This window comes from Dama dama, chromosome 18 (assembly GCF_033118175.1).
Source record: "Dama dama isolate Ldn47 chromosome 18, ASM3311817v1, whole genome shotgun sequence".
Lineage (NCBI taxonomy): Eukaryota > Metazoa > Chordata > Mammalia > Artiodactyla > Cervidae > Dama > Dama dama.
In genome coordinates, this window is record NC_083698.1 from 98754503 (window position 1) to 98778579 (window position 24077).

Consider the following 24077-nt stretch of genomic DNA (forward strand, 5'->3'; position numbering starts at 1 on the left):
GGAGAAGATGAAGGGGTTACCGGCGTCAAGTTTAAGAAGAGGGATTAAGAAAGGAATGAGAAAAAAAAGATCGCTAAGTTCTATGACATTCTGTTGCACTGTTTCTGCAGTGTACAGAAAAAAAGGTCAGAGGTTAAGGGTAAGATATCCAAACTAGAACACTTGGGAGAGCAGAGAGAGGTGCTGTAATTATGACATGATAATTATGTCAGAGCTTCAGACATAAACTAGGACTGTCTTGGATGAATGGATATACAGTTAGTTCCCTAGTTGAGGAAGTACAACAGCCAGGAAGGCAGCAGATACCATCTGTTAACTCAAAGGACTTGGTCTTGAAAAGGAAAATAGGACATAAATCAGAAGACCTAGTCGGGATAAGAAACGGCTGTGTCAGCTACCTATGTGGGAGGCAGGAGGACGTCGAAGGTTGAAAAGGAGAGGGAAGGAGTGGACAAGAACATCTTGTACCCTCCATCTCTCTGAACATCACAACACACAAAGGGGCGGGCCCTCAAGACACTTCTGTGTGAGTGTTGACTGTGGGGACCATTTTCCAGGAAGCAGCAAAGACTCGAGTAAGCAAGAGTGGAGAGGGGGCCTTCTACCTTTGAAACGACAACGAAGGAAAACGGGCTTCCCAGGTGGCACCAGTGGCAAAGAGCCTGCCTGCCGATGCAGGTGACGTGAGAGACGTGTGTTCAATCCTTGGGTCGGGAAGATCTCCTGGAGGAGGAAATGGCAACCCACTCCAGTATTCTTGCTTGGAGAATCTCATGGAGAGAGGAGCCTGGTGGGCTACAGTCCATGGGGTCACAAAAAAGTCAAACACGACTGAAGCGACTTTAGTATGCACAGAAGAAGAAATCACCACATGACAAGAAATGGCAGGCCGGAGCATTCTATCAGAGACCCAGGTGTCAGAGAATGCTTTTCCAAACTAGCCTTCATGACGGCCTTTTCTTCAAGGGAAAAACAGTAAGAACGTGAGGTCAATTCTTACGAGTTCTTTAAAGCGAATCCGTACGCAGACTGCCAGAACCAGAACAATAGGCAATCCACCTGTAGTGCAAGATATAATTCATTCAATGCCAAGGAATTATTTATAATTTCATTGCAGGTACAGCTTGGGTGCTACAGAGAGGTCAGATGAACACTACGTCCAGCTAAGTTTAAACTGGGGCAAGAAAACAATGGTTGGTGTCAGGATATGAAGGTGTGACCACACTGATTACATGGCAGGGGAGAGGAAATTCTCTCAGCCAAGGGTCACCAAGAGGCTAAATAACCAAAATGGGATTCATCCACAGACAATTCTTAAACTACAACTAGGCCACTCATCCAAACTCAGCAGTCCTGCACAAAGAAGAAGGGGAGGCTTTTTCAGAGTGCAGTAGACATAGACCTGTACAATCCAGCAGCCCGGCAGGGTCAGAGGCTGGTCAGCAGGGAACACTCAGGAGCAGGAAATCTCCAGGCGTGAGTCACATTCTACAACGCGGAGCTCAGAGTATAAAGAAAATAACCAGACGGACAGCTATTTATTATAAAAGTCAGTTTATTTTCCCTGTGTTTCAAAAGTTTCCCTTTCTGTCAGTAATGCGCAGTTAACCGATTGGAAGTCTGCTTGATTAAATAACATTAACAAGTTCATAAACACACATTTGAGTATAAAGCAAGAGGTTGAAAATTTTCCCCTAACTTCATGTAAATTAGGCAGCCCTCAAAATTGCACGTTTTTCGCCTGCTCACTTTCATAATTTAAAATATATATACAGGATGACCTTAAAATATTGATAATTAGTATAGAATTCACAGCCTTGAAGATGTATATTCTACAAACATCTAAAGAATAGACACCTAGATACCTCTCAGGCCCTAGTAATCCACTGTGATTCAATGTCACGTACTTAATGCATAGAAGGCCAAAAGGTCTTTCCTTTTTCTCTAATTCTAGTCTTCTGCTGAGGTAACTCAAGGAACCTGGTTATGACAGAGACCGAGACTCTGAAAATAGGTCTAAGCCGACTGGCTTCCTAGTGGATCCTAAAAAGTTCCCAGAGAACAAGCCTGGGGTTGAGTACTTCGGTTATAAATTACATCCTGGAATGTTCACAACCGAGGTACCTCATGGTCCTTGACAGGAAGACAAAAGACTTCCAGGAGTTGAAGGTAATTCTGAATGAAGATGGAGGAGAACAGCTGACAATCACCAGAAGATATTTCTGCTTCAGAGCAGACACAAAGTAACTGAGTCACTCAGCACGTAGTGTGACTTTTCCCACTTTAGAGTTTAACTAAGGGATTCTCTGTCCAAGACAGGCTTACGCTGGACCCAGCTGGAGTGCTGCAGCAGGATGTGATGCTTCAGAGATGAGCTGCTCTCTGTAATCTCATGACCGAAGCAAAATGCAATGATCCTTTCTATTTGTGGAGCACATCGTTGCTACAAAACCAGGCACAATTGCCTCGTGGTCACTCAGCTTTCCAGGCTGGAGAACAAGGGTCCAAGTTCAATAAAGCATTTACGGTTAAAGGGATGAACCTCCACAGGCCAACAGAGTTGCTGGCAGATTCACAGGCCATTCGGTACATTCACGGAACAAGGGTGATAAATAAAAATCATTAATTCCTGTAGTGTAGAAAAAACAACCCAGCCTTCACTCTGGTCAGCATCTCCGGCGGCTGACAATGCTGAAAGAGGCCTGATAATCTGAGGTTATGTTGGAGTTCTTAAGACAAACCCAAAATAGGGAGAATTAAAAGAAGGAAGAGTCCTGATGTTCTTTGTGGGCACCAGTCACTCATTCAATACGCGAGTTTGTCGTCTTTGCATAAGAGAGCATGTTTCCCTCACTATTAATGGTGAAATAAACAGAATTGTGCAACTTGTCTGTGAAGAGAAAAAGAGCATTAAATGTGCAGTGATAATTTAATTCTGTTAGTGCATCATCGTTTGAACATAATAATGAATTTGGACTACATTCTTTTGACTTTGTACAAAAATAACTCTTAATCTTTAAAGAAACAGAAAATGATTTTGAAAATTACAGTTACTGTAACAAAGTACTTAATGTAACATTACAGTCTCCTCAAAAAAAGTACCTAATGAAATAATTTGCTCTAAGTAGAGCAGAGAATTGATACTGGAGCTCAGATTTCAAACAGTATTTCTTCTAATAGATTCAGTTTTCTATGACAATTTCTGGTATGATTAGACCAGCAGGTACATCAGGAGATATCTCCCTCTGCTTAGGGTGGATATCAGAAGTGGAACACATAGTTTTAGGGCCCAGCCTTTAGGAGGCAGAAACCAGTGAAGCTAACAGAAGCATCCTTTGTGATAGCAGAGGACATAAGCCTTAAGGCCGCTCCAGGAGATTCCAGGTGCCGAGCTGTCTCCAAGGCCCCTTGGACGAGGCTGGAGGACAGTGTCTGGACTTGGGCAATGGAGGCTGCCTCCAATTAGGATGCTCTCAACTGAGGGAGAGGATACTGAATATACCCCCTGGTGCATGAAGCTGTCCCCAGACTCTCAAGTGGACCAGTCTCGAGCACTGCGTCTCAACAACGTGGTAAGAACATGTCACGTGCTTATTCAACAGAGAGCAATGTTTTAAAAGCAGAAGGCCTTATTCTGTATTGGCTGTTTCCCTGAAAATACAGACTTCCAGCCAAGAATATCTAAGGCGCAACAGATATTTTCTCAGGAGACTCAAGGTTCATTTTAGAACTTGCATGCCACAGTGTTAATTATAGCAATGGTTCTTTTTTAACCCTACGTGGTTTGGCATACACATTCCCTTCAGACTTCCCAAATTGTATTTAGCAACAGAGAGTACCCTGGAAGAAGTACCCTGATTAACAGCTGGGGATGTGAGTCTCTCACCGTTTTTTCTGGAATCATGAATGACGACACTCATTAGACTCAGGTCAAGGGCAAACATAACAGCCCTTTCCCTCCTTGAAAAATGAATGTGTCTTTTAGAATAGTAAGATGTTACTTTTCACAAAAGAATCTTTAAAAGCAGTCAGCAATGTTGCTGGTTTAAGAAGTGATTTAACCATAAGAAGAAATGAACTACTGACACATGAAACAACATGGATGAATTGCAAAATAATTATGCTGACTGGAAGAAGCTGACAAAAATACGGAGTGTATAATTCCATGTACATTAAACTCAAGAAATTGCAAACTAGTCGACACAGCAACAGAAAAGTGGTCCAGCAGTGACCTGGTGGAGAGAGGTGGGATGGTGAAGAGAGGTGGGAGACAGGCATGACCAAGGGGCTGTGGTGAAACTTTTGGGAGTGACGGACACTTCCTGCCCTGATCCAGATAATGGTTTCACAGATGTGTATGGACATATGTTAAATCTTCCTGAATTTTATATCTTAAATACATGCCATTTATTTTAAGCCAATTATTCAACAACAACAAAAGACTACTTTGCATGTTAAAACAAACAAGCAAACAAACCAAAAAAAAAAACCACAGTGATTTAAGTAAATGTTTTGAACGTGGAGAAGGAAATGGCAACCCACTCCAGTGTTCTTGCCTGGAGAATCCCATGGACGGAGGCGCCTGGTAGGCTACAGTCCATGTAGCACAAGTCGCAAAGAGTCAGACACAACTAAGCGACTTCACTTCACTTTGAACTAATTTAATTTAAAAACTGCTAGCTAAAGGCTTCTCTGGTGGACTAGTGGTTAGGAATTCGCCTGCCAGTAGAGTGGACACAGGTTCGATCCCTGATCTGGGATCCCACGTGCTGCAGAGCAAAAAGGCTGCGCACCAGAACTATTGAGCTTGTGCTCTGCAACAAGAGAAGCCACTGCAATGAGATGCCCACACATCACAACAAAGAGGAGCTCCTGCTTGCCTCAACTAAAGAAAGCCCATGCAGCAAAAAAGACCCAGCACAGCCAAAGATAAATAATGAAATAAATATGTAAATCTTAAGGAAAAAAAACTACTAGTTTATTAAAAAAAAAAAAAGGGCACATACTTACCATAAGAATGAAAAAGTAGAAAACCCACATCCATCCCAGGTTGTCCTGGATCAAAGACACTAAATACTAAAAGGAAGAAAAAGAAACCACAATATAATCCTTTATAAATTAATAAAATGAAGTAGCTAAACAGCAGATGAAACATGGCTCTTCTAGAAAGTGAGAAGGGAGTCAGGGTGTGTATAATGTTTTGCAGTTTGCAGAGCTCCTATATATACGTGCTCAAGTTAAGCTTTACTGACAGCCTGCGTTTGGTAAGCTGGCAGAATCCAAATAAAAAATGGGACAGAAGGCCTAAGTCCAAGAAGTCTATATTTTTTTCACTTTGCTATTAACAGAGAATGATGAACAGCCTCAAACCACTTCTGTTTAATCATCCCTTCTTCCAGTGAAAGGTACTGTAACTGATGCTTTTAAAAATAGTTCATCTTTTAAGTATACCACTCATTTTTCAATTACGCTATTTGCTCACAGGATTACTGCACGACTTTGACACTCTACAGCATATTCTTTTATTTTCAATTACTAAAAAGTATCCAATAGCTTTTAACCCATCTTCTTTTTTTTAAATTATGGCAAAATACATGTAACATACAACTTGCCATTTTATTTATTTTTTTTATTTATTTTTTTTTACAACTTGCCATTTTAGCAATCTTTTGTTGTACATACAACTCACCAGCACCAAATACATTCATGACTTTGCACAACCATCACCACTACCTATTTTCAAACTTTTTCATCACCCCAAACAGAAACTCTGCACCTATGAACTCTCTACAAGAACTCTCCATGACCGGTCTCCTCAGCCCCTGACAAACTCTAATCTGCTTTCTATTCCTATGAATTTGCCCATTCTAGATATTCTGTGTTAAGTAGAATCACCCAATATTTGGCCTTCTGTGCATGGCTGATTTCACTTAGCACAATGTCGTTAAGGTTCATTGATGCCGTAGCACACATCAGAACTCCACTCCTTCTACGGCTGAGTAATATCCCACTGCATAGATATATACCACATTTTGTTTATCTATTCATCTATCCATGGACACTTCAGTTGTTTCCACCTTGTGGCTATTATGAATAATGCCACAGTGAACAATGGCAAACAAATAACTGAAACTGTCTTCAAGTCTTTGGAGTACAGCATACCTAGGAGTGGAACTGCTGGGTCATATGATGTTTACCTTTTTGAGGAACCATCATAGCATTTTCAACAACAGCTGTGTGATTTTACATTCCTACCAGCACTGTATGGAATTTCTCCACATCCTCACCAATACTTACTACTTTGTTCTACTTTGCTTTAATTACAGACATCCTAATTAGGTGTGAAGTGGTAGTTCATGTTTTTCCTTTGCATTTCCCTAACAGACTAAGGATGCTGAGAATCTTTTCAAGGGTTAACCGACCATTGGTACACATCTGTCATAAGGAGCTGTCCCTATGTTTTCCTCTAAGGGTTTTATTAGTTTTAGCTCTTAAAGTTAGGTATGTGATCCATTTTGAGTTAATTCTTATACATAGTGTAAGGTAAGGGTCCAAATTCATCAATTTGCAATGTGTACATCCTGCTTTCCCAGCACCTTTTGGTGAAGAAACCACTCTTTCTCCAATGAGTGGTCTTGGTACCCTTCTCAAAACTCAGCTGACCACCGAAATTATCATTTAACCCATGTTCTTTGATCACATTATTAGTAAAATTGGGAGAAATTAAAGGAGAACAACTGAGTGATTTAGCCTAGACGGCTTCATGGGAAACAGAAAAGCAGAGGTGTAATCACCCATTAGAGGAAGCACAGTGGCCCTCCAAACTCTCTGAATGCTACTTTATCTTTTAAATAGCTTTACTGACATAAAATTTACATAATACTAAACTCATATCACTCAATGGATTTTAGTATACTTGTGCAACTATCACCATAATCTAATTTTAGACCATCCTCATCACCCCAAGAGAAACCCATTAGGAGTCACTCTCCAGACCCACCCAACCCAAAGCAACCACTAATCTAATTTCTTTCTCTATAGATTTGCCTATTCCGGGTATCTCAAATGAATGAAATCACATAAATAGGTGGTCTTTGGTGACTGGCTCCTTTTACTTAGCATAATAGAGTTGAAGTTCATCCATACTGTAGCATCTATCAAACCTTCATTCCTCTTGAACTGCCAAATAATACTCCATTATATGAATATATCATATTTTACTTATCCATTCATCGGTAGATGGACGTAAGGATGTTTCTACTTCTTAGCTATTGTAAATAATCATTTGCTGTGAAATACATTTGTGTAAAAATGTTTATGTGGACATTTGTTCTCATCTCTCTTGGGAAAACACTGCAATTTAACCTACTGAGCCCCTGTTGTGCGGCAAAAACATATTAAGCATTGGGAATGCAAAGAGGAAGGACACAGCACAGTTCTATCCTCAAGGAAGGCAGAGTCTGATACAGGGGATCAATCAACCAGTCAGTGTGAAACACTGGGGCAATTGTTCTACTACAGGTGTGCGCCAACTGCTGTGGAAACCAGGGGGAGAAAGCAATGTTTTCCTTGGGAAGTCAAGGGGAGGTTGGGAGAACAAAGCTATTCAATGTGAATTGGGCGAGTGCTAGGGACCAAGTTTATAGAATTTTTGTTTTTGTTTTGGCCACACTGCGGCATGTGGGGTCTTAGTTCTCTGACCAGGAACTGAACCTGCGCCCCCTGCAGTGGAAGCGAGGAGTCTTAACCACTGGACCACCAGAGGTAGTCCGAAGCTTTTAATATTAAGTTACGAAGTTTGGGGTTTTATACCTCAAACAGTAGGAAATCATTCAAAAATCAACATGCCAGGGGAATGACTAAAGCGAACAATGATTTACTCCTGATTCTGTTTCTAAAACCACGAAAGTCAGTCTAATGCTGACCCCCTCAAGTTCCTAGTTAGGGATCTTAAGACTGGCAGGCATTCTAATTAAAAAGAAACTCCTTGAAATGCTAATTACAATCCATCCATCTGATTAATGAAGAAAACATTAGCTAAGAAGGAAAATCTAAAATAGAGTCATTTCAGAAAAGGATGCCCAATACCCTTTATATGAAGACATCTGAACAGGTGGCCAACAGCATTTTTTAGTTCCTACTCCAGAGCATGGCAAGAAAACAAAGTTCTCTTACCTTTGCTAAGTTTTATTTTTTCCCTTTAGTTTCATAATCAAATAAGCTAACACCCTGATCCTATAAACCATTCTTGTTACAACCATTCAACAAGTACCTGAACGTCTCACATGTGCCAGGCACCCTTCCTAGGACTGGGGTGACAGCAAAACACAGAACAAAACACTGCCCTCACGAAGCTCATCTTACAGTGGGAGAGACAGACGTGAACAAATACACGTGCACCGTATGACCAGGGAGAGACGTGCGCTGAGGTGGTGTATCCCCTGCAGTGCGCTTCCCAGGTGGCTCAGAGGTAAAGAATCCACCTGCCAGTGCAAAAGATGTGGGTTCGATCCCTGGGTCGGGAAGATCCCCTGGAGAAGGAAATGGCAACCCGCTCCGGTATCTTTGTCTGGGAAATCCATGGACAGAGGAGCCTGGTGGGTCCACGAGGTCGCAAAAGAGCCAGACACGACTGAGGAACTAAACAACAACAATCTCCAGCGACATCTGCTCTCGTATTAACCACTCACGATCAGATACCAGTGATCTACCCCCATTAAGCGAGCAAAAGCATCAGTCTTCAAGGCCATCTAATGACCTCAGTGTCAAAACTACAAGCCTTTTCCCTTCCATTCTCTTTCTCCTGACCTCTCTTCATTTATGATCTGAGTAACACCCCCACCCCTCAAATTCTGGCTTCCTGTTTCTGTGACCACTGAGCATCCTCTGAGGTTTTGCCCATATTTTCTTTCCCCATTAAACATGACGTCGTTGTCAAAGTTTCAAATATTTTATCCATGCAGTTGATTCTCAAATCTATATTTTACAAAGTAAGCACTACATGACTGAGAGTGGTATACCACAGCAGAGACACATACTCATGACTGTCCCAGAGAAACAATGCCTTTCTGAAGCTGAATGTAAGCAAGACAGATCAATTTGAATGGTTCTGACAAGGACTTCCCTGGTGGTCCCGTGGTTAAGACTTCACGCTTCCAATGTAGGGAGTGCAGGTTCGATGCCCAGTTGGGGAACTAAGATCCCACACGCTGTGCAGCGCGGCCAAAAAAAGAGAGACAACAGTTCTGACTACCTACAGTAGGCCACTCTTAGCCTAGAAGATCTCAGACTTTATAGAGTGCACAGGACTCGCCAGGATGGCTTGTTGAAATACAGATCCCCAGGCCCTCACTCAGCAAATCCACAGTAAGCTAAGTGTTCTGTACTTTAATGAATTCCCAGATTGATTCTGACATAAGACATTTATGAACTGTCTTTTGAAACACAGTTGTAGGAAGCAGAGAAAGCATCTCAGGGCAGCTGCAGGGTCCGTGGCAACTTCTGGCAGGGATCTGTGGCAAGAATGTGTGTTTGGCGGGTGAGAGAGCTGGGGCCTGCGTGTCAAGTGTGGGGTAATGAGAAGCATGTGTCTCCTTGCCTCCCTGAAGTGCCAAGTTCAGGCTGGAAGAGGGGGCAGCGGGCAGAGGGACTGAAGGATCTGTCTTACGAAGTGTTCGCTTCTTTCTAGACAGGAAGAATCTGGAGGTAAAAGTGGAAAGGAGGAACTGATAAATGTAGAGGGGCCTTCCATGTTAGGTCACTAGAACCCAAAGCTTTCAGTACAGTGCACTACAGCACAAGAACGCCACCTGCCGGGGCCCTGCAGGCGGGGGCAGACCCTCCCACCGCTACACACTCCCCGCTCTTTCACCTGGCCCACTGCAGCTCCAATGCTCCCGGTTCCATCAACGATCCCAGTGACGGTCGCCAAAGCCTCGCTGCTCCCTTGGATCAGCTCCTGACGACCCAGGTCCGCAGAAATAGCAGAGCTTATCATATTAGAAGGTCCACCAATAAAGAATCCTAAAGTCAGAAACAGAACGGGTTCTTATTAAGACACTACACAAAACAACGTGTTAGGAATCTATTGAGAATTACGTAAACTCTAATCCCAATATTCTAACTGGTATGCTGGAGAGAAACGGAAAGAAGGGGAAAAAATTACCTGTAAAAATGGAAACCCCCCCGGTTGTAACATCTTAGTTAGCACCCACTTTCCTCTAGAAACCAGAGTGAACACAGACCTTTCTAATCAGGTGAAGTGTGCATTCACTGACAACTGCACTAGTTTATCAAATTCTATTATGGCAGAGATGACTCAAAGCATCTGAATGCCCAAATTCAACCAAACATTGAGAGAGAGAAAGAGAGCAGAAAAAGCGATTTAAACGGTGCAGGGGGTTCCATCTGCCTCTGTTCTCGGTGAGGCTGCCAACAGGACTGAACGCAGACAGGGCTAAGAGTCTCACAGAGCAGCAGCAGCCCCAGCGATGCCATGAGCTCAAATTTAAGAACAGGAGTTTTTCTATAACATGATCCCGACTGGCACCCAACTGATTCATCTGGGATTCAAGGGAAGAAATACTGACCAATTCCAACACAGGAGGAAAAACCAGCTATACTGGACTTTTCGAAAGTTGGTGAACTGGTTTCCAACGGGGCATTCTTCCTACACCACTTCTGGGAGTGATATGAGCGGATGTGGGCCGCGATCAAAAATCAGAGGAAATCTCTAAAGGACTGCTTCTGCCACCCCAGGACTGAGGCAGTAACGTGAGAGCAGAGAAGCAGGATCTGGGGGAGGCATCTTTCCTTTTACCACTTGCGTTTTCTATAATTAAGGCTTTAGAATAACTCAGCTTGAAGGAGCAAGCAATTTCCTTTTTCCCTTTTTATTTGCAGAGGAACAAGACAGTGAAATGGAGCCTGTGCCGTACCTGTGACAGCCATCAGAAGCGCATTGATGGACTTGTCGTTTGGAGAACCTGCGAGGAGAGACACAGACATGGGGTAATGACGTGAGGAACGCAGTACGTGTGTCTCCACCCAACAGGACACACAGGCCTGGATTCTGTGACCACAGATCACTCCCAGAGAGAGCAAGCGGACATGGCTCCATCACCGCCGCTCCCGACTTTTACTTGTAATGTCTGCTTCTGGCTGCTGCTCAAGCTACTGTGACTTCTAAAAGCTACAGGAAAACTCCTATCTCAGCAGCATCTTAAGGGACATATACCAAACCTACTAATTACCATCTTTCCTCTTTTGAAATCTTGTCCCTTTTATTGTTTTATTGGCTCTAATGCTGCACGGCTGGAGCCTACCCTTAGACAAAGCATATACACTCCCAAGCAAGCTTTTAAACAAACCGACAAAGCACAAGAGATGCCAGTTTCCTCCCCAACGCAAATAAACCTACGTGATGATACTTCTGCCGCTTTCACAGGACAATACAAAGATCCCATTTATGCCCTGGTGGCTGGTCTCAACCACCTCCCCAGGGCTGATCACTGACTCAAGGCAAGTAAACGCCTTAGTCCTAAGAGATGAGGCAAACAGTTCAACTGCAAGGAAATACTCACGACTGTATCCAACCAGGGACCCGATGGCCAGAAGCAGACTGAGAGCTAACACCGGTGCTCTCCTCTGTAACATGTCAGAGATGAAGCCTTGCAGCGTTCCACCTTCGAGCACAAAGAAGGGCAACCCAGTCAACAACTCTAAATTAGCTTAGTTACCTGACTCTTGCTTACCACGTACCCTCCACCTGCCGGCAGGATCCTAACACTGGTCTATCCAACAAGAGAGCTGACTCTCCTAAAAAAAAATCTCCTCCATAATTTCCTTTTAGAAAGATCATCTGTCAACTCACACGATGGCAGATGGGGACAGACACCACCAGTCAGACACCCAAATCAGGAAAAATCATCAGACCCACCCTCACTGTTCCTTGCTGTTTTCCCTTCTCCAATCAGCTGTGAAGTCTTTTCTTGCCTTTTTTCCCCACTGCTTTTTATTTGAAAGATAATTAATTAGACTCTGTGTGTCACAGGTTATGAGTAGTAGTGAACATAAATATTCACTAAAATTAAACGCAGCAATTATGGTTTGGCAAAAACCAAGTCAAGATGTTTAAAAAAAAATTTATGTGGGGGACTTCCCTGGGGGTCCAGTGGCTAAGACTCTGCACTCCCAATGCAGGTGGCCTGAATTCAATCCCTGGTCAGGGAACCAGATCCCACATGCTGCAACTGAAGAGTCTGCATGTGGCAGCTAAAGAGCCAGAATATCACAATGAAGATTGAAGATCTCGGGTGTTGCAACTAAGATCCAGCACAGCCAAATAAATAAATAAACAGTTTAAAGAAAAAAAGAAGAAGAGGTGATGTGGATCCTTGAAGCAACACAGTCACATTCAGATACAGTCCTGTTTAGAATCTCAGGGCATTGGGACATCTGGTACACCCTCATCAGAAGTCTGTTCAGGACACAAAAGTATGTGCAAGTCTAAAGGCAGCATCCTCTCCTTTGGCTCTGAGTCTAAGAATGAGGGCACACAAGTTCAAATACAGTAACAGCTTATCACCTAAGGATATACTTTGTTTTCATGTGCTCAGGGCAGTTGAGTCTGTCCACAGGTCTAAATGTAAAGGACGGCTACCAAGGTTCTGCCACAGTCATGCAGGTGGTACCCACTACCAGGCCTTCTGTATATCCATCTGGTTTTGAAGATTCCTACTTCCCTGTTTGGGCCTCCCTGGTGGCTCAGAGGCACAGAACCTGCCTGCTAATGCAGGACACGTGGGTGCAAGCCCTGGTCTGGAAAGATCTCCTGGAGAAGGAAATGGCAACCCACTCCAGTATTCTTTAGGAGAATCCTAAAGACAGAGGAGCCTGGCGGGTTACAGTCCATGGGGTCACAAAGAGTCAGACACAACTGAGCAACTGAACAACAACTTCCTTGCTTACACTTCCAGCTATAGCAAAAAGTCACTATTAAAATCTGCTGTGGGGCTTCCCTCATGACTCAGCGGTGAAGAATCTGCCTGCCAATTCAGGAGCCATAGGTTTGATCCCTGATCTGAGAGGATCCCACATGCCATGGAACAACTAAGTCCATGCGCCACAACTAGTGAGCCTGTGCTCTCCAGCCTGGAAGCGGCAACTACTGAAGCCCACGCGCCCTAGGGCCGGTGCTCTGCAGCAAGAGAAGCCACTGCAAGGAGAAGTCTGTGTACCCCTGTTCTCTACAACCAGAGGGAAGAAAAAAAAAAACCCTGGGCAGCAACGAAGACCCAGCACAGCCAAAAATAATAAATAAATAAAATCAACTTTAAAAGAATGGGACACACAAGTTCAAACACAGTAACAGCACACCACCTAAGGGTACACTGTGCTTCCATATGCTCAGGGCAGTTTAGTCTGTCCACATGTCTAAATGTAAACATTACGCAAAGGTTACCAAGGTTCTGCCACAGACATGTAGGTGGTACCCACAGACATGCATGCTGTACGTCTGTCTGATTTTAAAGTTTCCCACTTCCTTGTTTACCCTTCCAGCTATAGCAAAAAGAGACTATTGAAGTCTGCTGTGTACAAGGAAGCAACTGCAAATCAAAATAATCCCTGCTGTTATTCCTACCTTTATAATCCGACAGTACACTCAGCTAGTATGTTTCCCTTCTTCGGCTGCGGGTGATAGGTAAAATGAACATAACTCAGATCTCTGACGTACAATTAGCTTTAGAGCTAAGCAATCCCTGGGAGTGTACAAAAGGCTCACACTTAAAGAGATCAGAGAGAGCAACATCCCGGTGCATCCCAGGACAAAAGAACTGATCCAGCAACAAAGGGCTGAGAAAAAAGAGCTCTATACATCACAGGGCTGCCGCAGGCTGGGTCTTCTTTTCTATGGGCTTTTTTTTTTTAAAAGAGTTTGGCTATTTACCAGTAGGACAATTTAAGAAAAATGGCTGTGGAATAAGTGATAAAACTTTAAATGATGTCAGATTTCATAACCCAATAAAATCTGACTAGTGACTCACTCTTGCTAGAGGAAAAGATGCTTCATTGGCCATACCTATAATTCCTCCGACGTCGTACCAGATGGACAGCTGGTCAGCTTCAGCCTCCTTCCATCCAAAGTTGTTACTCAGATAAAAGGGCAACCAGAAGAAGAAGGAGTAATTCACTAGCTTCAAGCATGCGTAGGCCAGTGAATACTACAAGGAAAACACCCCACTGTTAGTAAGGAACGAACAGCACAGCGTGACTACTGTTCTAATGTAATTAAAGAGCAAAACAAAACGGAAGAGCTGGGGGCAAACAGTACCTGATTTTAAACTTAAATGTTCCTACAAATTCCCACTGCCCACGTGTCCTGGTCCTCCTCTTCTCTTCCCCTGACTTAAGTGTCTAGAGAGGCAGTACGCTAAGCTTTGGGATTAAAAACACAGAGGACTACTCCCTAATTGTCCCCACTGTCTTCTCCTTTCAGCTCTCTGGTAGAAGCAAACCGGTATTTTGAACCATAAGGCAGGGCATGGACTCACATTTCTTTATTTAGATAAAGATAAAAGGTATTCATGCCACTGAGGAACACTAACCATAAGCAAACGAATCCAGTAAACATCACAGCTTTTATTGCAAGCAGCCAGGCCTTTCAGGTTCTACTTCCTTCAAAGTTAATATGATGACCAATGCAAAGCAACATGACTGGACTCTAGTTCCAAAGGTCTAAGAAAAGCATCAGCATGAAAACTACTTTCACAGGGTAGTTTCTGGAAGCTCTGAGTCAAAAATGAAAGCACAGGATCGTCACAGGCCTTGTGGCTCTAGGTTGAGGAGTAAGTGAGAGCTGCCTTAACATGGCAGCGGGGCTGAGAAGCCTATATTCAACACATTATTACCAGGAAATCCTGACATTCAGCATCAAAGGAAGAAGGGGGAGGAACAGAGAGACACTTCAAAGGGTGTCTGGCTAGTATATTCTCTTCCCTGGAGCTGCCACTTATTCCCTAGGTATCACTTGTTTTAAAGGGGCTTTCCTGGCAGGACGGCTGCCCCCTCGAGAGCCAAATTTCAACCATTTTGTCCAGACAGCCGGCCACAAAGACAAAGGGATTAAGTTCACTGGATTTACTTTATACCCTGCCCAAGGCGGGGAACAATAGCTTGTGAAATACAAAGGGATAGCAAGAGAGCGCCACGTTTAATCACAACAAATCTAAGTCCTGCCTTAGAAATTAAACTCTTACCAGCAGAATATTTTAATAACTACTGTAAAAAAATAACTAATCATTAGCATAAGAAAAGGCCCCTGGGGAGCATGCATTTCCCTGTATGACACATCATCTTTTGATTGAAGAATTGTGGGAACTTACACTTCCATCTGAACTCACGCTTAAACCTTATCTGTTGGCAAGTATCAGTTCTCTTAGCTTGGCATAGGGAGAAGGGAGCAGGTAAGTATGAAATAGGACCAGCAGACTCTGAATCTAGTTGAGAGGCTGTATTCATAAAGCACCATTAAACAATAAAATTAAAAAGGTGTTTATTCACAATAACTCGACACTGCAGACTTTAGGGAGGATGGACTGGCAGGCCTCCTATCCACAGAAGGGGAACTGAGACACAAGGAAGAGCTGAGTAACGCCACAGGCCTCACAGTGGGTAAGCGGGCAACATAACCGAGGCCTCTGAACTTCCACTCCCGCGCTGGAGGCCCGAAACACCAAGACAGAAAAACTGTGGCAGAATGGACTCAGTTTAGACGTTAGGGAATAAACCTGACTGTGGAAGTTATGGAAACACTGGAATGCACTACCAAGGGATATGGTGGAGCATCCTGCTCTGGCCTTTTACAGAAGGGCAAACTATTTTTTTCCCTAGAATGGCAAGAATATAGGCAAAGAAGACAGACTTAATGAACCACTCAAGCCCCTCTTGCTCTACTTATAATTCTATAAGACTTCAACAGGCCAAAAGGCATATATTCAGAAATACTCATTTTTGCCTTCTTACTCAAAATCTAGTATCAGGGTCAGGAAACTGGGGCTCATGGGCCACTTCCAGTCAGGTCCGCTGGTTCCATGTTGGCTGTGGAGTCCTCTGGTCTACCGGGCTGAGTGGCTGTGGCAGAGACAGTACGGGGCCCCAGAGCTGAAAACATTTACATCTGGCTCTGCACAGAAACGGTGCCAACCCCCGCACTGGGTATCAGATGCAAGTTCAAGTGGTGTCAATACAGAAACAAGCTGAGGGCCACTGTTCGCGATTCCCCTGGACATATATTCCTGAAATAAAGTCTCAAAGAGAGGCTAACAGCTTCAAGGTGCCTTATCCCCGGCAGCGCTACTATCCAGGCTATGGTATCACCCAAGTTTCGGTGGGGAGATCTGAACAGTCCTTACCGCTATAACTCCAGGAAGGCAACAAGCCTGGAAGAAGCTTATTGCCTTCACTTGGGTCACAGTATTGCCTTCTTGGATTGAATAATTAGGCTCAGCTTCATCTTCGTTTTCAGCACCATTAATTAATGGCCTGTGCGAGTCTTCTTCAAAATTTTCTTCTGTCTCGATACCTGGGATACCTACAACAGCGACAGCCACAGTGAGAGGGTGCCCTCCAGGTGCCCGGCGCTGTGCTAAGCGCTTTACATGTACCATTACTTATGCAGTCCACGCTATTTTTATTTGCATTTTACAGAAAAAGTTACTAAGGTTCGGAGTCCAAGGTCAATTAAGGTCACACAGCTAATGAGCAACAAACCCAGGACTCAAATTCTCCTTTATCTGGCTTCAAAGCAATGTTTTTTCAACTACATCACGCTATCTCTCTTACACACAGAAACTCGTTAATTACGTACTATTAAACTGACGTGTCCCTTCAGTAAAACTCAAAAGATAGAAGAATCATACATCTATCTGCTTCTGTGGTTTCACTTGTACGTTCAGCCTGTACAATCTGTATTTAACCACAGATAAGTATTTCACTGAATTATTCTTCTGAAGAAAAAAAGATCTGTCTCAAAAAGCAAAATTCGAAATCCATCCATGCTAATTTCAAGCCAGTGTCTCCATTATAAAACCTCATTTGCAAATGATGAGTTTCCCTGAATCTATAAAAAGGTGAGCCTCACTCCCTCAAACATTTGCAGCTGTGCCAGGCGAGGCTGTGGCGTCGACAGGACACAAAACAGCAAGACTGCTCTTTTAATTCACTGAAAGGAGCTCACAGTTCTCCTAGAGAGAAAGATCCGGGCTGTTCCAGCCTCGGGTTTCTCTTTGCCCATCTTAGCAAGACGATCTGAGTAGAAAAGTAGCTTCTCTCACCTATTTCTTCCGGTGACACCAGGAGTCCAAAGAAGATGACAATCCCACCAGCAAACTGCACGGCCGCTGTCACCAGGAAGGCATACTGTGGGGTGGGAAGGGGAAAGGGGCTCCTGACACATCTGGGATGCTCATTAACCACACAGTCGTTAGAGGCACACGTGGGAGGACGGGGCGACTGGGAAGGAAATGAGCACCGGGCGCCTGGCCTGTGCCAGGCACTGAGCTAAGTGTTTTACTTGTTTTCTCACAAGTTTTTCCCAGGGACTCTGTGGAGCTCAGAGAGGATAATTAAGGTCTCCTGGACACTGCGTGGTACTATTACAACTGGGAAGTCAGAATTAGCTCCAAAAATAGCGCTCTTGCCACCACTCAGCCTCACGCAACAGACAGTATCTGCCCTCAAAGACAGTTTCCAGTCGAGGGGGGTTCCACACTACACACAACATTAATAATAGGAACTTCCCTGGTGGTCCAGCAGTTAAGAACCGGCCTTGCAATGCAGAGGATGTGGGTTCGATCCCTGGTTGGGTAAATAACATCCCACATGCCGTGGAGCAAGTGACCGGTGTGACTACGAAGACTCTGAGTGCTGCAACCAAGACCTCACACAGCCAAAAACTAAATCAAGATAAATTTTAAAAAGAGACACCACACATTAATATAGGCAGCATGGAGCTGGATAAATGAGAAGGCTGAGTCCCCATAGGAAGCATACAGAAGAACTGAATTTGGAAGAAAAAAGCCAAGGAGGTTTTGAAGGAGGGAGACAGTGCTTCAAGGGAAGAGCTGAAAATCCTGGCAAGTGACCACCTTTCCCAGCACAACTGAAGCCCCCGCACCGGGCGGGTGGGAGACGGGAAGCCTTCTGCACGGGGGGAGCTGAGGGCTGTGCTGGAGGTCACAGGGAAGAACAGTGTCCTTCTGACGGTCCAGGTGAGACACTTGAGAGTCAGGCGGCATCAGTGAATTTTATTTAAGACAGAATGGAGCCTGAGGTGTCAATGAGTGTTTCCAGAATTCAAATCTGGGAGCAGCCCATAGGGTGACCTGAAATTCCCATTTGAGCCAATTAGTACAATCCAGGTGTGAAGCTAAGAAACCTGGGAAAAGGTGACTATGAACACAGGAAGGACTTCCCACTGGCCCTAACTAGACCAAAACTCCTCAAGGACCAAACACTTGGCAAGCTGTTTAAAAACTGTTACCTACTTTCTAAAAGAGCAACTTTCAGTTATTAGGTTTGGGGTTTTGTTTTGTTTTCTCTGCACTGCATGGCTTGAGGGATGTTAGTTCCTGGACCAAGGATTGAACCCACATCCTCAGCAGTGAAAGTTTGGAGTCCTAACCACTGGACTACCAGGGAAGTCCCAATTATTAGGTTTTTGAACAGGCAATCCGTTGACATGAGCCATTCGATTTTTATTTGTCAAACATATAAGCACTGTTATTTAGCTTGTACTTTCCAAAGTTTGTTTTGGAAACATACAAGCCAATACAATAGATACTCTTTAACTCTTCCTCCATTTCACTTCACTGAGCTCTATCCCAATCTGGACACGCAGGACTGCCTAATTCTACTTCACAGCTGCACGGGTTCCACTGAACAGGTGTTTCGTGGTTTAACTATTTCCCATTTGGTTGACACCTGTTACCAATCTTTTGCTATTACAAACAATGCTGAAGTAAATAACCTTGCAGATGTACTCTCTGTATATGATGAAGTATACTCATCAGTCAGATTAATTCACAGAGGTCGAACTGCTAAGTCAGAGCCATTATAATTCTGATGTGTCAGTCGATCAGTCATGTCTGACTCTTCACAACCCCATGGACTATAGCCCACCAGGCTCCTCTGTTCATGGGATTCTCCAGGCAAGAATATGGAAGTGGGTTGCTATTCTCTTCTCCAGGGGATCGTCCCGACCCAGGGATCAAACCCAGGTCTCCCGCATTGCGGGCAGATTCTTTACCATCTGAGCCACCAAGGAAGCCCTGTTAAGTAACTGGGCTTTTGACAGACATGCCTATGTTGAGCCCAAGAAAAGTTTTTTACTCTCCCACACGGCAATGCCTGCTCTGTCACCTCCTAATAAACATGGTATCAAACTTCTGGAATTTTACCAATCTAATAAGGATACGGTGTAGGTTTTTTCTCTCTTTTTTTTTTTTTACAGTGTAGTTTTAATTTGCATTTCTTTACCACTTAATACCTAAACTCCTGTAAGGGCAAAGAGTTTTGGCTCTTTGGGTCAAGGCTCTATCCTCTACTGCCTTGGGGCACTTAAGAGGAACTTAAGAATATTACTGAATGAATAAACAAGTTCTGAGTGAAGTGGAATATCCTGTCATGTGTTTACAAGCCATTTCTCTTTCCTTTCCATGAACTACACATTCAAATCCTTTATCTTTCTTTCCATGTGTTGTTAGTCTTTTTCTTTATCAATTTGTGGGCACTCTTTATATATTAAGGAGATTAGCTCTTTATCTGTAACATGAGTGGCAAGTACTTTTCCCCAAATGATTATGTCTTTAGACTTAGGTGTTTTTCCATGACTAATTTTTTTCAATGTGTTTTAATTTACCATAAGCTTGTCCACTCTTAATACAAACCTTGCTCCTCCCAGACACAGCACTAGGTCATTTTAAATGGTCACAGGATTACTTCCTAAAAATAAAACATATATTTATATACTGAAGAAAAAGCTAGGAAAAAAAAACACCTACCTCATAACCATACTGCAGAACAGAAGAAGCGAGACATGCGCCCAAAATATTGCCCACTGAGGCACAGGCACTCCAGAGACCAAAAACAACCCCTCGCCTAGGAAGGGAACAGAGCAGAATGGAAGACAACACAATCAGAATGGGTTCCGTGTGCAGCTCAAGTACAAAATGGCCAAACAGTGCAGGTTCACATTACACAGAATCAATGTTCCATTCCAGCGTGTTTTTTTTTTTTAAAGTACACCCAAATGGCAAAACACTTAACTGGGTAGCTCTTCTTCTAAGACTTTATTATACTAAAGTTCAATTTGGAGCTCACTGAAAGACACTATTAAGAGAATTTAAAAATACAAGCCCCATGGATTGGGAGAAACTATCTGGATACCACTTATCTGACAAAAGACTTGCTGCTGGGATATAAAGAAATCTCAGAACTCAATACTGTGAAAAATGAACAATGCAATAAAATTCTAAGGAGTGTTACATCTATAATCATCTCAAATACAAAGTTTCTGAAAAGGGGGCAAAGATTTTAATAAATGCTTTAAACACACACACACACTCTTAAAATAAGATGCAAATAAGCACATGAATGGAGAAGGAAATGGTAACCCACTCCAGTATTCTTGCCTGGAAAATTCCACAGATAGAGGAGCCTGGTGGGCTGCAGTCCATGGAGTCACAAGAGTCAGACACCACTTAGCAACTAAACTACCACCAAGCACATGAAAAGATGCTCAGCATCATCAAACGCAGGGAGATGCAAATTAAAATCACAACACGGTATCACTACACACCTAACAGAAGAGCAAAGTCAAACCACACTGAGCATACCAAGTGTTGGCAAGGGTGCCCAGCACCTAGAACCCGCACACTGCTGGTAGGGATGTAAAGCAGTTCAACCACTTTAGAACAAACTGCCAGTTTCTTAAAAAGATAAACACGCTCCTACCATAAGATCCAGCCATTCTACTCCAAGGTATTTATCCAAGGGAACACAAGCATGTGTCCATACAAGGATCTATGAACAAGTAAGCACAGTGGCTTCAATAGTAAAAGCCAAAACCTAAAAACCTAGATGTTCACCAACAGCTGAACAGATAAACTGTGATACAATGGATGACTCCTTAGCCATAAAAAGGAATGAACTATTGATGCAGACATGGATGAATCTCAACATTACTGTGCCGAATGGAAGAAGAGAGACAAGAAAACATACTGCAGGGACTTTCCGGGTGGTCCGGCAGTTAAAACTGTAAGCTCCCAATGCAGGGGGTACCAGTTTGATCTCTGGTTGGGGAACTAAGATCCCCCATGCTGCAAGGTACAGCCCCCAAAAAAATCAAAAACAAAAACGGAGAGGGAGACAACACTGTGCAGTGAAAAAGCGTGTTCAGAAGCCACTTCCAGCTGTGCAGAGTGATCGCCACCAGCTCACGGCCTGGGCTCGATGCTCTCATCTGGAAAAGCGCTGAGCTCCTCAAAGGCCTGGGTGCAGTGGCAGAATTGACATTTGGGGCCTACAAAGGTGTATCTACTAGTACTACCAGCCTCAATGTGTTCTAAAATACTATGATCCCAGGACTTCCCTGGCAGTCCAGCGTTTAAGACTCCAAGCTCACAATATAGAGGATACGGGTTCGACCCCTGACTAGGGAACTGAGATCCTGCATGCTATATGGCGAGACATGAAAAAAAACAATGACCCCTGACAACGGGAGGGGAGATGTGACTCACGCAAGGGAACAGCTTTTCAGGGCAATGTCTTCAGTAGATCATTTAACTTTTTTCACTTGGAAATCAAATGATTTGAACTAGACAATCTCTATATTTTTACCAGTACGATAATGCCCCAAGCCTTTAAAACACAAAACCTACCAAGAGGATCCCAGAGGGAAGAGCAAAGGTCAGGGTCTGAAGAACATGCTGACCAAAGACATGATTTGGGAAGAAACTGGTTGAAAACAATTGTGACTCTAAGTTGTCACAGTTTTACTGGTACTTTGTGGTTTACTGCTACATTTCACAGGAAGTCACTCTGTGTCAAGTGCAGCATCATCGATTTCACTTACTAGTTGTTATTTGCTTAAAAACAGACTGTCTTACTTTCAAAAGTAAACTGCAATGGCTTTCTTGAATGAGCTGTTTGTCTTTGTGACTGAAACAGAGAAATAATGAAGAGTTAAGACTGTCCAGTCACTGCTACCAAACACCCAGTGTCATCCAAATTTGGAAAAGCTCAGACAAGCTTTTATGATACATGTCAAAGTGATTATCTTGAAATAATAGGATTTCAGGTGGTTTTGCCTTTATTTCTCTTTGTTCATTTGTATAGCTGGTTTCATGACAATTATCAAGTAGCCTTGGTATAATTTTCAAAAATCATGAATGGAAAGACATTACCTTAAAAATTTTAATAAAAATAAACAGCACACAAACAGCATCACCTACTCCAAAAGGAAACTAAAGTATAAGAGGGGAGGGACTTCCCTGGTGGTCCAGGGGTTAAGAATCTGCCTTGTAATACAGATGATGTGGGTTTGATCCATGTTTGGGGAACTAAGATCCCACATGCCACAGAACAACTAAGCCCGTGCACCTCAACTACTGAAGGCCACGCCCTCAGGAGCCCACACGCCACAACTAGGCAGTTCCTGCACTGAAAGGAAAGATTCCACAGGATGTGACCAAGATCCACGTGCTGCAACTAAGACCTGGTGTAGCTAGTAAATAAATTTTTTAAAGTATCACTGGGGAATGAGTACCTCTGAAAATCAATTCTACTAAACCAGCGACAGTAGAGCTGGAAAGAAACAGAAATCACTAGCGCAGGGCTTCCCTAGTGGTACGGTGGGTAAGAATCCACCCGCCAGTGCAGGGCACACGGGTTCAACCCCTGGTCCAGGAAGATTCCACATGCCAAGAAGCAAGTAAGCCCACACGCCACAACTGCTGAGCCCGCACTCCAGAGCCGGAGAGCCGCAACTACTGAAGCCCGTGCACCGACAGCCCATGCTCTGCAACCACAGAAGCCACAATGAGCAGATCATGCACTCCAACTAGAGAAAGCCCACGGACAGCAACAAGGACCCAACGTACACAAAAATAAATAACAGTATTTAAACAAACAAAAAAAAAGAAATCACTAGCACACTGAACATAAACATTATTTCACAACAAATACAGGTCATTATCAAGCAAGCACCATTACTCCCATTAGGAAACTGGGGAAACTAGAAAACCGAGAGGAGCTGCCTAAAGTATGCACTGATCACCATGACGGGTGGGGAGTATCTGCTGGGTACACTGGCCCCTGTGTAAGAGAGTAGACAAAAAAGACAGAGCTATCAATAAAATAAATGTGTGTTTCACAACACATGAATATTTATCCAGGACAAAAACTAGAAATCCAAATTAACAGTCCCTGAAGGCAGAGAGTCATAAATGATGATAAACCACAAAGGCAGAGTGTCACGAATGGTAATAAGAATCAAAGCCAAGTCTCTGGGTATCTCTGTGATTTTCCATCTGTAGGTTAGTATGGGTCTTCCTGAGTGGCCCCGAAGATCTGCTGGCAGGAGCCCCTCCATATACCATGGCTCCCTGTCACACACACCAACTCACATACAACTGATAAATAACAGAAGGTATGGGGGGGAATGGCCAATTTAACTAGGGCCCGAAGTCTGGCATTCTTCATCTGCATCTTCTTAAAGCCTTTGCTCTGTGACTCTAGGCAAGTCCCAAGGACAACTTCTCAGCTCAGTTTCCTTATCTTTCATTTTAGAAGGTCAAACTAGATCACTGAGTCTTAAAACAGGGAAGGCAAAAACCCACAGGAAGATACATGATGAGATGGCATGCAAGATGTCTATTATTATGATGTGTTATTTATGTTCTCTAAAGGGAAGATTAAAAAAATAATAATTTGAGATGTACTGCCTCAGCCACACTCAAAGTCTGACTGTGGTCAGAACAGTGCTGTGAACGTGTCTCACGGGCGAGACCTTCTCTGTA

At 43.5% G+C, this 24077-nt stretch overlaps 1 protein-coding gene across 9 annotated transcripts in view; it reads right to left on the reverse strand.

Annotated features, from left to right (window-relative positions):
- Positions 1 to 24077, reverse strand: part of SLC37A3 (solute carrier family 37 member 3) — a 74024-nt gene that overhangs the window by 25661 nt on the left and 24286 nt on the right. For 5 of the 9 annotated variants that reach the window (XR_009696766.1, XR_009696765.1, XR_009696767.1 and 2 more), the window contains exons 7-14: positions 20061 to 20157; positions 17334 to 17418; positions 16413 to 16591; positions 14081 to 14222; positions 11583 to 11684; positions 10938 to 10985; positions 9872 to 10023; positions 5011 to 5076 (exon numbers count right to left, since the gene is read on the reverse strand). Coding sequence is in view for 6 of the 9 variants with exons in the window: in XM_061165921.1 (XP_061021904.1) it covers positions 5011 to 5076; positions 9872 to 10023; positions 10938 to 10985; positions 11583 to 11684; positions 14081 to 14222; positions 16413 to 16591; positions 17334 to 17418; positions 20061 to 20157 (871 nt within the window). In the remaining 3 variants the exon portion in view is untranslated. The other 4 variants (XM_061165918.1, XM_061165917.1, XM_061165916.1 and 1 more) reach the window with 2 other exon arrangements.